General features: G+C 38.7%; 1 protein-coding gene across 2 annotated transcripts in view; it reads left to right on the top strand.

Moving 5' to 3' along the window:
- Positions 1-20481, top strand: part of CDK19 (cyclin dependent kinase 19) — an 82350-nt gene that overhangs the window by 26518 nt on the left and 35351 nt on the right. For both annotated transcript variants that reach the window (XM_054393007.1, XM_054393008.1), the window contains exons 3-4: positions 4139-4249; positions 9850-9990. In XM_054393007.1, the coding sequence (XP_054248982.1) occupies positions 4139-4249; positions 9850-9990 (252 nt within the window). The remainder of the gene's footprint in view (positions 1-4138; positions 4250-9849; positions 9991-20481) is intronic.

Below are 20481 nucleotides of genomic sequence, written 5' to 3' on the forward strand. Positions count from 1 at the left end.
GCTATTGGAAATTCTAAATTATTGTTAGACTGTTGCCTAATTATAACACTTGATTTATCTTCCTGTGTATTTTTGCATCGGAGAAATAATTATATGCAAGTTAGGGCCTTGAATGTGACACTACTCAGTAGCAGTATAATCGTTGCCCTTGAATAATACACTAAGTCCTTTAGAAAGCAGAGGTAGAGCTGAATTCTGGAGATGGATTCATAATATTCAACATGCACACTTGAAAAGCTGTGTGGGATTTAAGTTTCATGATGCTTGCCATTTCTTGGCTCTTTCCAGGACTAGGTACCTTCCTTCAGGCTGCAGGGAATTGCCTCTATTCACACGGAATATTGTCATGATGTCTTATGTGCTTGAGCTCAGTCCTTTCAGGCACTATGCCCATTCCATTCAGCAGGTCGGAGCAGTGGGAGAAGGCTGAAGCCAGGTTTGCCACTTGGTGGGAGTGCTTTAATTATTGAGCTGTCAGATCAGCACTCCTTCCTAGCTTAGTGTCATCTGCAGACTTACTGAGGGTGCCCTTCACCCCCTCATCCAGATCGCTGGTACATTATATTAGAGAGAACTGGTCCCACAACTGAGCCCTAATGGGGTACAAGAAGTTGCTGGATAGAAGTTTTTTCAAGATCTAGATTTTATTTTTATGGTAGCTGTCAGATACCTTGTATTAAAATTTGTGTTGTGTAGTTTGTAATGTACAGACTATAGAAAATGCAAGAGAGGCACAAAAATGAGAATGTGACTTAAAACATTAATCAAAAAGTTAATTAGAGGAGATAATAAGTAAAGTTTATGAACAACGAGGGAGAAACAGGTTGTAAATATCTTTTCTATGGGGATTCTTTTCAGAATAGCTTTGCAGTCACTGCCCAGTCCCTTGCATAAGTTGGAAATTTATTGCCTCTTGAGAGATGCATCTCTGTGGTGCCATAATTAATTATGTTGAGGCTGGAAAGGCATAATTTTTGGCCAATCTTTTGCTAAAACAATCTTCCTCTTACTCTAGTTGATACAATATTTATCTTTCTGAATTCTTTTTGAGAGGAAAACCTACTTTGAAAAATGCACAAGTGTTTGTTAGTTTGATGGGGAATTTCTTTCTATTGTCAGTAACAGAAAAAAGCTTCCTTTCTTGTTACCCAAAAAGTGAATTCAAGGTATCTTAAAGTCTTCAGAAATGATAAACATTCCATATTGCTTTTTAGCAGATTGCTTTCTGTAGATGCCTACAGTTTAGTTGTTGGTGTTCTCTGAGTGGATGAATGCTGTTTTATTGCAGGCCAAAAAGGAGAAAAATCTCTGGGAGAGACTGAGCTTAAACTTCTCTCTAACTTTCCATTGGAATGAAAATGGTTTTTGTTAAATCTCTGTCAGACTGCCCAAACTGACAGAGCTGTGTTTAGCAGAATCACAGAATGGCTTAGGTTGGAAGGGACCTCAGAGATATCTCTTCCAACCTCCCCACCATGCCCAGGGACACCTCTCAACTAGACTCAGCTGCTCAAGGCCTCATCCAGCCTGGCCTTGAACACCTCCCTGGGCAGCCTATTCCAGAGTCTCACCACGCTTGTACTGAAGAACTTCTTCCTAAGATCCAGTCTAAACCTACTCTCCCTCAGCTTAAAACCATTCCCCTTGTCCTACTGCTAGAGACCCTTATGAAAAGTCCCTCTGCACCCATCCTGTAGGATCCTTTCAGGTATTGGAAGGCAGCTGTAAGGTCCTCTTGGAGTCTTCTCTAGGCTGAACACCCCCAGCTCCCTCAGCCTCATAGCAGAGCTGCTCCAGTCCTTGGATCATCTCTGTGGCCTCCTCTGGCCTCGCTCCAACGTTTCTGTGTCCTTATGCTGGAGACCCCCGAACTGGATGCATTATTTGAGTTGGGGTCTCAGAAGAGCAGAGTAAAGAAGTTGAGAGCATAGGATTGTATCATCGAAGAGGAAGTAAGGTTTCATGTAGGAAGATACTGGAATTCAACAATAATTCAGATATATTTTATAGAAAAGATATGGAAATAAAATACATATTTAATACGTGCACTGGAGTTAAGTTGATACTCTGTGATCTTAACATTGGAGTTTCTTTATGTAGTTGTATTAAAAATCAACAACTGTCTTGTTTTGGAAGTAATTTTACACTGTGTTTTTCTTTCTATTTAAACATCTGTCCCATAGTGTATACCATGTTGGGAAACTAAGAAATGAGGAGGAAAAATCATAATAATCATATTTCTGCCTGTATTTGTCAAGAAAAATGCTAGAGTTACTTGAATTTTCTTTTGCTGAGAACCTCAAGAATGAAAAATGCAGTTTCCCTAGTTTCTATTCCTTTATATTACTTAAAATGCAGTACTTATGAAAACTCTTTTGCCAAGCTTTTGTTTCAGAATAATGTTATTTAGAAATGCCAGACCATTTTCAGCTCCTGAAATGAAAATATTTGTAGAATAAATAGTTTCTTAATCCTTGTTTTAGGAGAAGGGTGGGGCAGGTTTTTGTCCTCTTCCTTTCCTGACATTTGGCAGTTTACTGGCTAGATTCTGTTCAATGTCTTTTATTTATTTAGGTTTTAAAACTTAATTTATCTTTCTCGTGTGGGAGTGTGGAGCCCTCACAGTTTGAGGGCTGTGTGCATTAAAAGAGGTGGAAGTGTGAAGACAGGGGAGGGTTGAAGGATGTGTAGTGCAGGCTTGGAGGTGTGTTTCAGTGTGAAGGACTGCTTGAGATAAAACTGATGAAAATTCAGTGCTTGTACAGGAGAATTGGAGGGAAGAAGAGAGTCTGCTTGGACTTAGGTTTTAACACATTTTTAGCTTGTTACAATATCCTCAGAATCCCAGAAGGGTAGGGGTTGGGAGTGACCTACTATTTAAGTGACTTTATCTCCTCAGTGATACCTGGGCATGAACTTGTTCATGAGGGAGCTAGAAATGCTGAACTGTTAGGGAGAGAGGAAGAAACAAAAAAGAAAACGCTTCTTGCATGGTAGAAAATGAAATCACAATTACTTCATTTGCTGGAAAACTGGAATAGATTTAAGCAGTTGTATTATTGTTTAGAAGATATCGTATCTTGACAGATATCTGTAAATTGTAATTTTAAATTATTTTCCTTATTTTTTTCTCCCCTAAAATAATTGTCTCAAGTCTTTTTCTCTAGGGTGAAAAAAAGGGAAGGTTCATTTCTCTAAAGTGTGCATTGCATCCTACTTCATTTACTGTTTCACCAATGCATTGATTCTTGGCAATTTATATACTAGTGCTACAGATGCAAGCAATTTTCAGATAAAACAGTAATGATCAATCATTCTTGTGACTGCAGTTGGAGGGGGGAAAAAAGTGATTCCATGGAAATGGTATTTTTGGGAGTACCACTTCCCAGCACCACCTGAGTCTGATTTAATCTGGCAGAAGGATGACTTCAGACAGCTTTAATGTGCTGTATAATTAGTCATGGGACCTAGTTTTCTTTCTGGCAAGCAGTAAATAAGCTTTGGTTTATTTCTGGATTACAGGATAGTAGTTGCAGCAACCATTAGAAAAATGGTTTGGGTCAACTTCTTTGAAAACAACCTCACATTCTGAGACAGCTGCCCTGTGGCCTTTGAGACAGGAATCCAATGCAAAAGAAAATTGTTGATAATACAGTAATCATGTGGTGGTCAAGAACTGTGTTGTTCATATAAAGAACTGGACCAGCTGCACAACCTTCGTTCTGGCCTCCTTAAATCCTGATGTTCACTTCTCATAAGAGAACTCCTATGTTTATGTGAAATAACTTCCTTTATTTTAAGCTAGAAGCTGAGGGTGAGTGAGATGAATAGGTGGGATGGGCAGCTATGTACTGAGTGTGGGACAGAGGAAGGCAGCTGCAGGTGGGGATGGTCAACTGTGCTGTCCCAAGAGCAACCCATGCCACAGGGGCTGTGCGTTTCCTGATTTTGACAGCTTAAAGACAATGTGCTGAATCAGTAGCATCTTTTCTTCTAGACCCTGCTTTAAGATGACTTATTTGCTATTTGTGCTAAGACCTGTTTTAGTTTTTTGTTGTTTTGGTGGGTTTTTTTTGCTGTTGTGTTTGCTTTCCTTAACAAGCACAGAAGTGACAAAAGCTTCTCTGTTTCTCTGCAGCTTTTACGAGAGCTGAAGCACCCCAACGTGATTGCATTGCAGAAGGTTTTCCTTTCTCACAGTGACAGGAAGGTTTGGCTGCTGTTTGATTATGCTGAACATGATTTGTGGGTAAGTACAGGTTTTCCTGAGTGTTTTAGTCTAATACGAGCTTGTTCAAACCAACATCTGTGTGGTATACTTTCATCTAGAGCAGACATGCATAAATTCCTTGCTCTGTATTTAAGGGTCTAACTGACAACCTGTTTTTTGTACACTGGAGAACCTGCAAGAGGATGTGTAGAAGTTTATTTTGAAGTCAGATTTCATTCTGAAGCTAAAATAATTTTCCCACAAGCTTTAATTTGAGATAAAGATAACATTCCTAAGTTTGAGACCTTCTAAAATAGAGTTTGGAAATGTATTTAATATCTTCTTTTTCTTGCAATTTTACACACACACATACACACACCAAAAAGGAGAGGGACTGTTTTACTGAGACTTCTCACTGATCACCTAATTCATAGTGAAATTGTGACAGTATGAGTGAAAAGAAAATAAGGATGGACTATCTCTGCTTAGAAGAATAGAGATTTGGAAATCTGGCTGTAAGTTTACAGCAAGATATGATTTAATCTGTTGTAGAGGTGAACATCAATGCCATCATAAGTTGGACTCAGATGCAAATATTCAAGTGCCACACCTATTGATAAGATGTGAATTCCTTGGACCTCATCAGTATGTTCATAATTCCTTTGAAAATACCAGCAAGGAGAAGAAGTGGGAATATTAATCCCAAGATTACTTTTTAAAGCTTCAGAAACACAGAATGGCTGTTACTGATGTTAATGTCATATTGTTCTGTTTTTTAGTACTTAGCTCTCAAGCTGATGAATATGTACTTATGAAATGACACAAAATTATTATTTGGAAGGAAAATAAACTTAGACCATGCAAAAAGATACTTCTGGCTCAGAACATGGTACTTCATTCCCCCTCATATGCTTCAAAATATTTAATTTGATTTCTCTTCTAGGATAGCAGCTTTGTGTTTTAGAAGTTTCCTTTGTCAGAGTTCCTGTACACTGAGTTTGTGTGTTTGTCACAACTGGTGACAGTGATGATGAGTAGGAATGCAGCAGCTAAACCCCTGTGTAGGCAGAATTTATTTGTGCATCAAATGAGTTCGCTCATTTTGTAGAACAACCACAACAACCACATTTTACTGCTATATTGAATGGCATATTTAAACTAGCTTTTTTTCTAGCCTTTTCCATTTGAATTTATTTTGGGCATGTGGATTTTACACTAGATGGTGATTTTTTTGAATTTTTTTTTTTTTACATGATCTAATAGCTTTAGGTGAAGCATCAGTGCAATCTAATGTTCTTCCCACTCCCCACATCTGGCTGGGTACTGGTCAAAATTTCAGTCAAGTTAATTTTTTTTCCTAGTATCTGAGCCTGAAATGTTTGTTGCTTTAGTTATTTTATGTGAACTGGTCTCCCACTCCCTAACTCTCCTTTTTCTATGGGACATGCTGCACAAATCATTTCTCCTTTCCTGTATAATTGCCCATGTTTCCTTGCTTCTTAAGCCTTTGCCAGGAATTCTTTTTCCTCCCTTGCATACAGTTAGCCATGTTCAAGGCACTCTTGGTTCTGGCTTAACCTTGGTCCTCATTTCCTTTACTGTCAGCACTTCCCAAGCATCGCTCTTGATTCCCCTTTTGTCTCTTTTGCTCACTCCCAACTTTGTGTCTTTTTCCACGCTGCCTCCTACACATGGAACAGCCTCCCAATTAACGTACGTAAAGATCCTTCACTATCCTCCTTCAAAGAACTCCTGAAAATCCACTTTTTTTTTTTTTGTACTGCATTTCAGTAATAACAACCACTTGTCATTCTGTCTGTGTTGTGTCGTGTTTTGCATTTCCTGTGCTTTACAGCTTGTGCCCTTCCAGCTCTTTGGGGTAGAAACTGTAGTAGGGGATTGGTACATTTTTGTTATTGCTTAGCACCATGAGCTCCCCAAGCACGACATAAACCCAAAATAAATCTGTTTATTGTGGGTGTCAGTTGAGAAGGATGTAAGTTGTGGAATTATAGATGTGCTGTCACTAGAGAGATGTAGATTCACAGAGGACAGTTTCAGATGTAGGTAGCTTAGAGCTACTTAGAAAAATTTGTCTGTACATATGGGAATCATCCTTCTGTTCAAAGCTGCTCAGCTTTAGTAACTCCTATTGGCTTCAATCAGAAGAGTAAATGCTCATCACTTACAAACATCAGATTAATTAAAATCATTACGTTTTTCAGCTTCTCTACTGGAAATACTTGGCAAGAGATGAATAAGCTATATAAGATGCTATCTTATTCTGTTCATTTTGTAATACTGAAAAAAATTGTCCTGTTCTAATGAAGAGAAGTAATGGTGCCAATTAAGCTTATTAAAAAGTTCTTTTATGGTGAGCAAGAATTTCTTTTTTTTCCACTTTGCCTTTAATTCTGGAAGATTAGACTGCTCAAATCTGAAATTGAAGTATAGATAGCAGCATACTTTATAATTTGCTGATACTGTTGATATCATTGCCAAGAGAGGAAGAAAACTATGCTAATGTGAACTCCTGTTGACAGGTTTTGATGAAGATTTATTGTATTGTCCTTGCCTGAAAACATATTCACTGATAATAATTTAGCCTATCAAAGGATTTTCCTTCATCACTTCTCAAGTCACGTTACACAAAACAATGCAAAACCATTCATCACACTGTAATAAAGAATATTTAAGGTACAGGGATTCTTTTGACCAATTGATTAATAACTCTTGTTTGCTTTCATTACCAAAATTCTTACTATAATTCACAAATACTTTCCCAATGATATTTCTAGTCTCTGTCAATTGGTGAAGCTCTTAGGCTGCTAGCTGTGCCACATATGTTAGTTTATAGTGTATTGTCTATGCTATCATCACTACTTATATATGATCATGCTGTGAGGTAAATGTGAGATTCCTTTTCTTGGACCTTAGTGTCAGAGTCATCTGATGCAAGGTTAAAAATCTGTGAATGCTATTGAGCATCTCATTCATTATAGGCCACATCCTTTCTTAATTCCTGGTAACTTACTTCAGTATCAGAACTTTATATTTCAGTTGCTTGAAACTTTCAGATTCAGATGTTTATAGCCACAGAACCAAGCTGCTGTTCCTTCTCTTTGGAGGGACATTGTTTTTTCAATATCTACTCATAAGGTCTTGGATGCTTTTGATTCAAATTGTATCCAGGTTATCTACCTTGATTAATGGAAAAGAATGTAATTCAGTTAACACAGAGCTTAAGTGCATGAAAGGAATTGATGCTATTTTTAAGTTACTTTTTCCAGGACACACTTAGAGCTTCATAGTCTTACAAAACTGCATGGTTGGAATCTTTCCAAGAGAAGATATAATTCCTTCAGCCAATGTGTGTATTTCTCTGCTATGTTAACTTTCGACCTTTAAAAAAAGTGTTTTAAATATGTGAGTTTCTGCTATTTAATCACTAAGGAGTAACTTAATTTCCTATTCAGCTTTCATGTATGTTCTTATTTTACCTCAGTAAAAGTTGTATACTGCTGTCCAGAACTTGTGTAGAGCTTGTGCTTCAAGACATTATTCAAATTTATATTATAAATGCATGCTGATTAAACAATTGGACTTTAAGAAAAATTTGATATAGATGAAATGTGAATGCTATTTTTTTTTTGTCAGTGTAGTTAATTTTAGCCATTGGAGAGGCTGTAACTCACACTCATACAGCATGTGTGGAGCTCACACTCCCTTCCTGCAGTCAGACATGCATCAAATCTCTCCTTTCTAGCTTCTTACTTACATGAAAACATTCCAGGTCTGACTTGTTTGTTTTAACCTCTGTAATACTTGAAGAGCAGTTCTTAGAATTGAGGATGGAATGACACAGATACAGAATGTTTAAATCAGACTTCCATGGAAGCAGGCTAAAATTAGAATCCTTTGTAGTGCTCATTTGTCTTCTGGCTATCTGCTAGGGGTTTTCATGAAACAAACTAAATGAGTTTGCTTTGTATTGTCATGCCTGATGTTTGCTTTGTTTGTGGTGGGGGATTTAGAACATGCACATAGTTCATCACCAGCCAATTTTCAAACCAATTTCAACACACTAGGTAACACAGGAGGCAGATGAACTAAATAGATTGAATATTGTGTCATGAGTCACCACTGTATTTTCCTTCCAGTGCTTAGCTGTGTTTCACTTCTTCATCATTTACAGTTTATACGGTCTTGCCTTTTGCAAGAGCTAAAATGGTCTTACTAAAACAGGGTGATCCCTATTTTTTTTTCCCTATCCATTTTAGCACATTTTTCTGATGTTGAAAATTTGGAGTAAGCAGGTAGTAAATAAAACTAACAGTTCTTGAGATTGCAAACAGCAAATGATGAAGCTTTCAGAGGCTTGCTATTACCTTTCTAGAATGTTTATAAATGTGTACTTTAATGTTGGTCAGTGAAGTATTAATTCAGTTGAGAATGTAGACTTAAAGCCACTGCCACAAAGTTGATGCCTTGTTTAAATTCAACCCAAAATATGTAAAAGCAATAGAAATATTTCTTCTTTTTATGTTAATTTTCAAAAGTGATTACCTGATTGTCTCACAGCGTCTTTGGAATCCAATCAGTGACAGCATGTCTTTAAACTTCAGGGAGCTGAGAACAGATGCACAGAAAGGGAGAGTGACTTGGCTGCTTTTGCTGAGTAGATTTGGGGTTTCATTTACCTTATATGACACGTTCTTCCTTTGTTGTGAAGCACTTCAAATATGCCAGCAGGGGAGCTTGTGTCTGCAGTGTTCTAATGGACTAATTCAAGTGAAATTATGTCTGGATAACATTATGGGTGGGTTTCTGCTCTGTAGCATGTGACTGGTGTAGGGCACACTGACAGTTAAGGCTCTCCTAAACATTTACTGAACCTATGTGGGTATTTTCCAGCTCTTGTGGCCAGGTGGTCTATAAGAATACAGGAAATAAGTTATCTTTAGAGAATGGCAGTGAAAAAAGGATGTGGAGAATACTGAAGCTGTTTCACCCACTGCCTGATTGTCTTGCTACAAATATGCCCCCCCTGGCTTGGTTGGCTTATGGAAGTCATAGAATCATAGAATGGTTTGGGTTGGAAGGGACCTCCAAAGGTCATCTAGTCCAATCCCCCTGCAGTTAGCAGGGGCATCCTCCACTAGATTTGGCTGCTCAGAGCCTTATTGACCCTGATCATAATACCTGCCTAAAGTAGTTGCTAGTACACTGTCCTGAGTGTTTTTTGAGAGGAGGAGGGAAGATGTCAAAGTGTGTGGTCCTCTATCTGGTAGATACTGCTGGTCTGGAAGCTTTTGCTCCATCAGCTGGGGATAAGAGGATCTCAAATGGGGAAGTGGAAGGGAGGAGAATGTGTAAGACCCTTCTACTGGAGGTAAGTATTCAGCTTTTAGATATTAACAAAAGCTTGACAGCTGTTTATTTTTTTTTTAAAAACAACTCAAAGAGGAATATAACTTAAGAAAATGGTGAGCACCTCACTACTACTTCTGATTGCAAAGTTCAACAGATTTTGTATTTCATTTCATTATTTAGTGTTAGTAGTTCAAACAAAAGGAACACAACAGAAGACCTTACTGCTTGTCTAACGTGTGACCTGTTTCTACTTGTTTTGTTTCTAGCATATTATCAAGTTTCACCGTGCCTCAAAAGCAAATAAAAAGCCCATGCAGTTGCCAAGATCTATGGTTAAATCCCTACTCTACCAGATCCTCGATGGAATCCATTACCTCCATGCAAACTGGGTGCTTCACAGAGATCTGGTAAGCGTCGCACGTGCTGCTTGGCGCGAGCTTCACGCATGTCTGGTTGGGTAGTAGAAAAGTCCCCGTTGGTAATCTGCATCTCGATCCCTACAGCTCTTCCTGTTATTGTTGCAGGAGGCTGATGGAGACTTAAAGCATGAAAACAAACTCTCTTTTCACATTGTTTTTATCTGAGTCATCAGAGCTCAGACAATGATGCTAGATCCGGTTAAAGGAGCGCAGATATCAATATCTGCAAAGAGTACATGGGCCAGCTGACATATGTTGGTTGAACGTTCTGACAAGCCTGTGCATGGCTCTGAAAAGGCATTGAGGTAGGAAAGTGATTGATACTCTACATTGTTTGGCTTACGTGCAAGTTACCAGAAAAGCTGGTGAAAGAGGTAGGTTTTTTTTCATGGAATATTTCTTTTCCATGTGGTATTTTTTTTTATGACCGTGGGAAGAGAACTGTGGAAGAGTTGTCATCTTGAAATTTCTCATGACCTGAAGTGGCTCTTTTATGTTGACTGCAGATCTCAAGGGCAGCCAGTTGCCTTGTCTTAGTTTTACCCTTTTCCCCTTAAAAGTTCCATCTGCTCCTCATACTTTACTGAAGTGCTACCAAGGTTTGCAAAAAAGAATAGTAGTAAAGGTGTAGTGCTTGCTGTCACTTCAGTCCTAACTGGAATTTTTGGCATGAAACAAACAACCTGATGGCTAATAAGCAAGATTTGTTCTAATAGTTATGCCATTGTGACATCAGTAGTAGGCATGGTAGGAAATACATCTGCTTCAATATAATCTGCTTATAGAGCCACTGCTTTTACTTGGATATATTTCATAGTTACCCCACTACATCAAAATGTGGATGCATGTCCAGAAACTTAGAATCCCTAATTAAGTTTTGTGAGTCATAGATTCTTCTTGAGTCTTTAATAATAAATAGGAGCTTGGATTGAGATTTGGATGTAGCAAATGGGTTTTAAAAATACATGAACAAACTAAGGCAGGACTGGAATAGGAGCTACAGACATCTATTGAATTTTTTTCATAGTACCTAATAACAGTGACCAGGAATGGTGGTTCTGGGCTTTTCTTGTTTGATTGATTGGGTGTTTTTTGGTTTTAGTTTTATCTCTGTGTGTATGTTTGTTTTTACTTCATTCCTTTATCATCCGTTTTTCTGTTAACTTTCAAATGTTAGTATGTTTGTAGCCATGAGCAAAAGCAGGAAGCAAGTACAACCCTGATGTTCATGTATACAATTATTACTTTCCTAAGGAGACAGCTGTTGCTTTGGCAGAGAGCTGAGATCCAGTTAGAGTTTGAGAAGCAATACCTGAAGAGTTTATATTCAGCTATGTTTAAGGGAAGCATTATGTATTCCTGTAACTATTAAATACTTACACACTCATGCCATACCTGAACTTGGTATCTTGATGGGAAGTATAAGACGTATCTAAGATAATAATAGCAAATACCCTGGAGAATTTTCTTGCTGGTGTTGCTATTTCCAGCCTGCAGCACCAGGTATTTTGTGTGACTAGAGCAGCTAATTCACAGGTGGTGGTGTTGATGAGTTGCAGCAAAGCTGGTGGCTCATGTGTCTTTTTCTCTTGGATCTTTGGGAGGTGATGGTTGTTGGCATGAAAAACATGGCTGTTTCCATGGCTTTGGAATGATTGTTCTTGACTAATGTTGTCAGAATTGAGAAGGGAGAACAGAAATTACTGAGTTTGAATGTGTTCTTGATAAGCAAATAAATCTAAGCTAATGGATTGTGGGATACCTTAGTAAGTGAAAGGAAACCATTAAAATTGTTCCTTTGGTATGCTGGTCATTTAAAGGTGCATTCAGAATCTTTTGCCTTTCATAAAGTGATTGCAGATTTCTGAAGAGTTCAGGTATTTCCAAAAGGTCTTTTGTATCCTGAACAAAGAACAACCTGATATTATTCTGGATGTATCTGGTTTGCCCTTGGTACTAGCACTTCATGTAGTCATTTTGTAACCACTTTAAATTCTCAGGTAACAATTTTATGTATCTCCAATTTTTCTTCGTGTGCTTATACTTGTGACGTTGTAAGTGTGTTACCTCAGGCAGGATTTCAATTTCCTGCATAATATATAAATAAAAACTCTCTTAAGATGGGGAGCAGTTTGGTGTTTCCCTCTTATCTGTTTTAATTTACATTGACTAGAAAAATATTTCTGTTTTATGTAAACCAACTTTTCTATCAAGACACCTTGTACTTTCCTGGTTTAATATAACTCTGTTCTTACTATTTTTAGCATGAATTTGGATGTAGACCAAAGATGGTGACATCCATAAAAGTCTTGTTTTGCTTATTTCATTGCCTTTTTTTTTAATTAAAAAAAAAAAAAGATTCTCCAAGAATATTTATCATAATATTAGTCAAACTCTCCTGAGTCTTGGAAGTGACCTTTAGAATTTATTTACCAAATGTGAAAAGGAAATAGCAGAAACATGGGAGGTTAGGTATTGGCAAGAGGACTTGCTTAGATGTGGAAGTATTTGAAGAATGTTATTTAGATATTAATTTGGTCCTTTTAGATTAAAAAATTTTTAGAGAAGCAGGGCTACCAAATGTGCTGTTAAAAACCTCTGGTTGTCAATGGATCCTTATTTTTAGATACCTTAACACTGTTACTCTTAGGTTATTTTTAAGATCAGCAGTAGCCAGCAGTAGTCTGACAGAGTAAACAAAACTGGGGAGCAGTGTGAGGTTGCAGACCTGCAATACATGTCCTGGCCCAGGGCTGAGCTCATGGATAGCTTCTGCCACAAGGAGACAGTCTCGTTCCCCTCTTCACTGCCACCCATTTCAGTGGCCTGCCAGGTGACAGTCGCCTGGCTCAGGGTGAGCTCCTTCAAGGGATTAAACCCACAGATAGTGTTCACTCTTCTCCTGCAGAGCTTGGTTTCTGCAGGACTGGCTATGAGAGATCTCAGTGGGAGCTGAAATGTGTGTGTGGGAGCTGGTGCAGAAGAGTGAGGCTGGAGGTGGTGACAGAAAGCTCAACAGGTCATTCCAGCATCATCTGTCATTAAATCTGATTATTTTATTGTCAAAATGCACCTTTTTAATTCAGAGATGAAATTGGAAGTGTTTCAAACAGATCTAATTCAGTTATGGTTATAAATTAGGATAACTTGTATGTTTACCTTGAGCCTCTTTTGATCTAAGAATTATGTCAGCTTAAACTCTCCCAAAACAAGTCCAAATTTAGGGAAGTTTTCAAACCAAGGTAAATTAGAAGGCCAAATACACTCATAGTTCTAGTAAGTAATTCAGTGTAGTGTATCTTTCAATTTCTTGTGATATTTGGATTTATTTTGTTTCTGACTTTGTTCTCCTAAAGGTACAAAGTGATTTTTTTTTTAGAGATATTTGTTTGCTAAGCTGTTTATTTCTGCCAGTTGAAAAATATTCAGCAGTAACTTTCTTTATGGCTTCCTTTGGCATTGATTGCACTCCAAGCAAGTGGTCTTCTCTGGAGCCTCAGCTCCACACCTCTTGTGGAGTGATGTGTAGTAGACAGTGCAGTAGTTCTTTCTCAGGGTTGTCTGGAAACATCTGGAGAGTGTGGATTTTCCCCTGTCAGAGGTAAAGCAGAAAGGGAAAGCCCGAACTGAAAGGGCCAGACAGATGTCTTCCTGTGGGAAATAGCAACTTCTGACTTCCTCAAAGGCACAGCTTATTCAGAAATGAGTAAACTAATTAGTGTTTCATGTTCTAACTCTGATAATTTATGATTTGAAATACCCAGTCTATTTAAAATTTATTTAGAGTATTTTAAGTGAACCATCATGATGTTTGTCTGGAACACCAACAGTTTAGTAAATTTTCAGTAATTCAGTTATAGGAATTCAATAAAGCTCCAACAGTTTTCAGATTTTCAGTTGATTGATTTACTTTTAGTTTAGGAATTAATTAAAACCCCAGTCATTTTGTCATAGTAATCCTCCTGTAGCCAATATGTAAATCTGCAGTCTCTCACCATGGACCTGTACCTGGATTCTGCTCTAAAACTTTGCTGCCACATTGCACAGCTTCCTCAACCTGTCTCTGCCTCTGCTTCCCCATCTGTTACCTATTTATGGGTCTCCTTTGTAGCTTGCTGCTTTATGTGCTATGAAATCTTTGAGTGAGAGCAGCGTAATCTGTGCAGATTATGCAATAAAGTATTTTTTGTTGTTTGACACTTCTTCTAACAAGCAAGAATTAAAATAGGTTGTATGTTGTATGGAAGCATTAGAAAATGTCTTAATTGTAAGTGGATACTGACTTTTTACTTCTGCTTTCATGTCAAATCCTTTGAGAAATGAGAAAAATCTCTCACTGCTTACTGCTAATTTCTAGTTTTTAACTATTTCCACCTCTTTCTCCCTGTGCTCTCCCAAGAAGGTTTTCCAGGCCAATAAATAATTAGGAAAGTTACCTAAAAAGCATCAGAACTGACTTGGTTTTCAACTGTTCCACTTGCGTTTTGCTAAGCAAGCAAACTGTGGGTTTGAACGATAAAACTGTAAATGAAGAGTGTGGGAAAACTCCCCTTTCAGCAGCATTTCTATAAAAGGATTTTTATGTGCTGATATCAAAAGTAAATTTAGTCGTAGGTTCGTGCATCCCTCTCCTGACAGGCAGCTGCTGCAGGGGAATGCAGAACTGTTGGGTCCTGCCTTCTGCCTGTCATTTGGCACTGGCTTGAAAAGCTTCTTGGCCATCTTCCCCCTTTGGGCATGCACACAGCTCCTATAAATAAATAACGAGTCAACCTGTCTGCCAGCTTCTTCAGACTTTGTAGAAGTGCTCTAATTGTAACCCCCACCATCCCCTGCCATCCTCTGGGTGTGCTAGAGCAGGGTGCGCGGCTGCCTACCGACGCGCACTCCCGACTCACCTCCTGCCCTAGCTGGGTGTGGGTTTGACCCTCCTAATCCTTTATTATCCCATCTGCATGATCTCTTTGAGGTGAAGGGAACGATCTGTGCTGCCAGAGAACATTATGACCATATTCAGCTTGTGAGTTTCCCCGAAGAAAGAAAATGCAAGCTCAACCTACGCGTTTTGAGGGGTTAGGCTCCCTGATGACTTCAGAAGTTACTTCAGTTAATTAGCTGAAATGTTAAACACATTTTTCCTTTTTAATGTCTGGTTAGAGAGAGGATACGCTGGTTTTATGCATTGCTGGGAAACAACAGTATGTATGTCCCCTATGGGGTCAGGTTGAGAGAGTTGGGGCTGTTCAGCCTGGAGAAAAGAAGGCTCTGGGGAGACCTTATAGTGGCCTTCCAGTACTTTAAGGGGGCCACAAGAAAGCTGGGGAGGGACTTTTTACAAGGGCTTGTAGTGACAGGACGAGAGGGGATGGCTTGAAGCTCAAGGAGGGCAGATATAGACTAATTATTAGAAAGAAATTCCTTAGAGTGAGGGTGATGACACACTGCAACAGGTTGCCCAGGGAGGTTGTGGATGCTCCCTCTCTGGAGGTGTTCAAGGCCAGGTTGGATGAGGCCTTGAGCAACCTGGGCTAGTGGAAGGTGTCCTTCCCCATGGCAGGGGGGGTTGGAACTAGGTGATCTTCAAGGTCCCTTCCAACCCAAACCATTCTATGTGTCTATGTTATATTTATGGTGCTTACAGATGTATCTGTAGGAATCCATGCTCCTAGATAGATGAGACAGAAATTGTACCTGCATTTTATCAGCCTCTGCTTTTCTCTCTTTTTTTCTTTCTGTTTAAATATGCAGTGTATATTGAGAGGCACCTACTCAAAAATGGTGCTTTTCTCTTTACTCAGAGCTTTACTTTTCTCCTTCAGTTGTAAAAGCTTATCTTCAGATGATTTAGAAAGGTGTATGGAAACGTGCACAGAGCACTACCTTTATGAGCCCATGGAGACAGCAGTTTTTCTGAGACTGACTAATGCATACCTTTTGGTTTGTGGCAAGAGTATTAAGATGTTTATAGATTAATTTTTGCTAATAAAAATAATTACAGTTGAAGAAAAATGTTTTACCTCAGGTTCTGAAACAAGCTTATGCCCATAAAACCCTGACTGGATATAAATTCAGATGAGTCAGAAGAGACAAAGGGACTGATTTAATGTTCTTTTGGCTGTGTTTTGCTGCTAAAGTCAACAGATGACATATGGCTCCTGTGAGCTTCATATCTCTTTTCCTGAGGTGGAAAAAGGGCAAGAAGGAAGCAAAAATATTCAAGTAATTCTACAATTATTCCTTTTTTTTTTTTTTCCCCTGATACAGACTGGAAGGAGAGGATAATTTCTAATAGCCCCAATTCAGTTGCCATCTGCAGTATGTAGGTTTCTAGTAACTACATGATGTGTTTAGCTTACTGATGCAGCTGACCCTCTGAAGTGAGCAAACTGGGGTTTGTCTTTGAAGTAAAAAATGCAAATTTTATAAGCTTTTCTTTCAAAGACGGCTTACTACTTTTTTTTTTTCTGTTAGAGAAAGTGCTCTTGGAATAATGGACTCATTGTCCCTTCTGCATGAGGTTACAAAAGCTGGCACCTCATTCTTGACATGTTCTATTACAAGAACAGAAATTATTGAGGAAATATAGTAAAATTAATGCACACAACTAATATGGTAGCACATAATCAAGAATAAAACCGAAACCACTGCATTTGTTCTTCGTCTTGCTTGCATCTGGAGCTTCCTCTCTTCATTTACAAGCTTGCTGTAGTTCTTGCTGCTCTACTGGTGTTGCAATAACGTTGCAGGTTGTCTTGCATTTAAGTTGGGCATCTTTGATCAGTGATCCAGGAGGATGCAGTGACTGGCAAAGGGTGTTAGTTTATGCCTCAGTTTTCTTATGCGTGAATCTTATCAAAGAAACTGGCTCAGCACCAGAAAATGTCTGAGCACTTGGGGTTTCACTGGTAGCTTATCTCAGAGACTCTTTGTCTTCTGATCTGTCTTTTCCATTGCCCTTCCCCAGCAGTTTCCTGTGCTACTTTGTAAAGTAATAAAAGTGTGGAAATTCTTTTATTCTCCTTGAGTAAATCTGATGACATCTGAAAAATGTGGGTTTTTTTATACTGAGATGATGGTTTTGCCTACTCAACCCCTTCTTCCCACTTTCAAGCTAGCCCCCCTCAGTGACTTTCTGGTTCCTATTGATACAATAAGCTTTGAATATAAATTTTGGATGGTTTTGTGTTAGTTTGCATTGTTTCTATTTAACCACTTCTGGGTTTGTTTTGGTTTTGGGTTTTTTTTTTCATTTTATATTTTGGTTGGGAATTTGTTTTGGTTTGGTTTTTTTTCCTTGTATTTTAATTTTTTCTTTGGGTTTTTGTTTGTTTGTTTTGTTTGTTCCTCTGTTTTTGAACTCTCACCTAAAAAAAAAAAAATAGTAACAAAGTAAGGTGATACAAAGATGTTACATTTGTTTATTCTGCTAGCTTAAATATGGAGCCCAAACTTCATGTGCTAGTATTCTGCGTTGCTGGTGTTCTTGAATGTAACTCATGTCTAAGAAAATAATTCTGTAGAAAATATTTTGCATTCTTGAAATTCTACTTGGAATGGGGGATTTTAGCTTTTGGAGCCATTTTGTCTTACACTGTAATTGTTGCCAAAGAGTGGGTTTTTCACAAGTGTCTCTTCCTCGTTTTTCTTTAATCCATGAAACATGCTTGTACATTTTTACTTTGATTTGCCTTTCATATAGTTGCTTTGGATGTAAGTTGTAGATGATGCTTGTTAGAATGATGAATTAAATGCAAACTCCAGTAGGTTACATTTTAATGTGCTGATGCTGACATCCAATGCTGTGAAAAGTATTTTGTGGCTGTTGAACTCTGTGTCATTAGCTGTTTGTCAGCTCTGTTAGAATTAAGTCTCTTCAATGGGATGTTAAAGTAGATTTGCTTCTTGAAATTGAGGATGAGAATTCCTGTCTCTGCAGCCCTAATACTGTTGCTGATCAAATAAGTATTAATTTGAATCCTTGATAGTTGAAACCAAGAGAGAATTGCAGACCCATTTAGAGTTTGGGTGATGTGGAAGCTTGAAATCCTGGGTATCTGGATAGTGTAGTAATTTTGCAGTAGCTTCTTATTAATTTTGCTGACAGCAAGTACATATGCTGTAGCTGGCTGATTGCCCCTGTTTGCTAGGGCACAGAACTGGCTTGGAAGCTTATTTCACTGAAAGTGTCTTCATGCTCTGCTGGGGAGCTGCTGTTCCTTGGTGTCAGCTTGTACAGTGGGGTGGAAAGGGCTTGCAGTAGCAGTGAACCTTTTAGGGGACCTAAAAGACATCTTTGCTATGTGACATGAAAATAGCTGTCTGTATATTGCAAGTGGTGTGTTAAGTTTGAAAAAATGTTAAACACATGGAGCTGTCTTCTGGTTTCTCTCATTTTCAAACTATTCCAAGCTACTTTTCTTTTTGTTTCACTGGAAAAATCCTAGATGCTGATTTCTGTCTCTTTTGCCTCTCTGGGAGGGGGTGTACATGGAGAACACTCAGGAAAGTCTGCATGAACTGTTGAAATAGATTAACTAAATCATGTTAAACTTCTGAGTGGTCTGAAAGGTGAGTTGTGCTCATTTCAGCTCTGCCAGTACAAACTGGTGCTGCCTTGGATTGCCAGCTCTGCTGCACTGGAGGTGATGCTGGGGACCATGCTGTGAGTCTCTGCTGTGGCTGTCCCAGCCTGTGTTTCTGGTGCTAACTTTTGCCCTTGACAAAGGTACTTTTATGCCTTCCAAGGTGACAGAGTGGGTTGGAAGCTGCTTCTTCAGCTGTCTGCTGTCTGGGTGATTATCTCCAGCAGAGAGACAGCCATGGACTGCTGGAGGCAGTAACGCTTGAAACTGTCCAGCTGTTTTTCTTGGTGCTCACCACTTGGATCCCTTCTTTAGTGTTTAGGGAGTTTTAATTTAGTAGAAAAACGTAAACTAAACAGAGGGTATGGCTACATGAACAAGTTACAGCAAGGAAGTCTGGGGTGTGGATTTACTCTGCGTTAGTTGCTCAGTAGTAACTGCTCATCTGCGGAAAATGCACAGTCCTTTGATAGCTAATTCTTGAATGAGAGTGAAATAAAATTGCCTGATATACCATTGTTAAAACTGGACAGCCACTGCATCCACTTCCAAGTGCCTTTCTTGCCTTGTTTCTGAGGAGGATTTCATTAAAATGCTGGTAACTGTTGATATAATAATGACTGTATGGTGTTTGTTTTTTTTTTTCCTGACTGGTACCCAGATTTTGAGCTTGTAGAACAATTCAACCTGTTTGGTACAGTCCTCCTACACTGGATGTACAGTTTAGTCTGTAGTATGCAAGAGCCACTCCAGCCTTAGAAAAAGCTGTTTTCAAAACTGGGGAGCTGGGAATGGGGTGAGAGTATCCCTTTCAACTTACTAAAGTCAGATTTCAAGTTGTCAAATCAGTTGATTTTATTTTATTTTGCTTTTAATAGTAGAGACATTACAGCCTTCAAATCTGTACTAAAGCTATTGCTGCCTCTAATAAAGCTTCCCTGCACTTGTACCCTGCTCCCAGAATTGTATTGTGAATATTTTCAAAATGGATCTTGCACCTATGGAGAACAATGACAGCTGATGGACAGAGCACATGTGAGACATAGGGTGGAGTAACAGGGAGTAGAACGTGCTCTGGTGGCACGTTGTGAGAGCAAAGGCTTTTCTTGGAGGCATTTCATTGCATAATAGGTTTTTTCAAATCTGGATTTGAGGAGCAGGAGGTAAGCACCTAACCTGTCTATGCAGTTTGGAAAAAAGAAAACTCCCTGTGGGATTTTTTAATTTATTTGCATTTTGAGTACTTCATGTTTTGTGAGAAAATCCAAGGACTTATTGGTGACATCCACAGTGACATAAACCATGAGCACTAAAACCAGAGACGTTTTCCTATATAAATTGGGGTAGGTTTGCTGTAGCAAGGACAACCATGTCTTTCTTTAAAAGTGGATGATGTGTTTGGAGTTGTTTAATTTTAAGTATTAATAATAATAATAAAAATAAAGTAAAAAGGAGGGCAGCTTGACCTGCCACGCTTTAACATGCTCGTGTCTTTTGGCGTGAATCACAGAGCCTTTCTCAGGAATTGGCAGTATCTCACAACCATGGCATGTCTATGCAGGTTGCCCTTCATTTTTTAAAAAGGGCATAATTGTTGAATGGAAAAATATTCTAATTATTTCTGAACGATTTCAGGTTCTGTTTTCAGCACGTAGAGCCTTCCTCACAACTCTTCCTCTCTGTTTTCTTTCTTGACGCAAAGCTTTCATTTGCTTCCAGCTTCCTGCTCCTCTGCCCACTTTCCTCTATCTCTTGATCTGCCTTTTGCCACCTCTTTAACATTACTCATACAACCTTGACTCAGCTTTGGCTTTCCTGAAATACTCCTTTTTCTTCATCTTTACAACTTTAATTATTGCTCTTCCATTTGGCCTTTGCAACTTGGAGCTCTGCAGTG

This window comes from Indicator indicator, chromosome 27 (genome assembly GCF_027791375.1).
Source record: "Indicator indicator isolate 239-I01 chromosome 27, UM_Iind_1.1, whole genome shotgun sequence".
NCBI classification, from domain to species: domain Eukaryota; kingdom Metazoa; phylum Chordata; class Aves; order Piciformes; family Indicatoridae; genus Indicator; species Indicator indicator.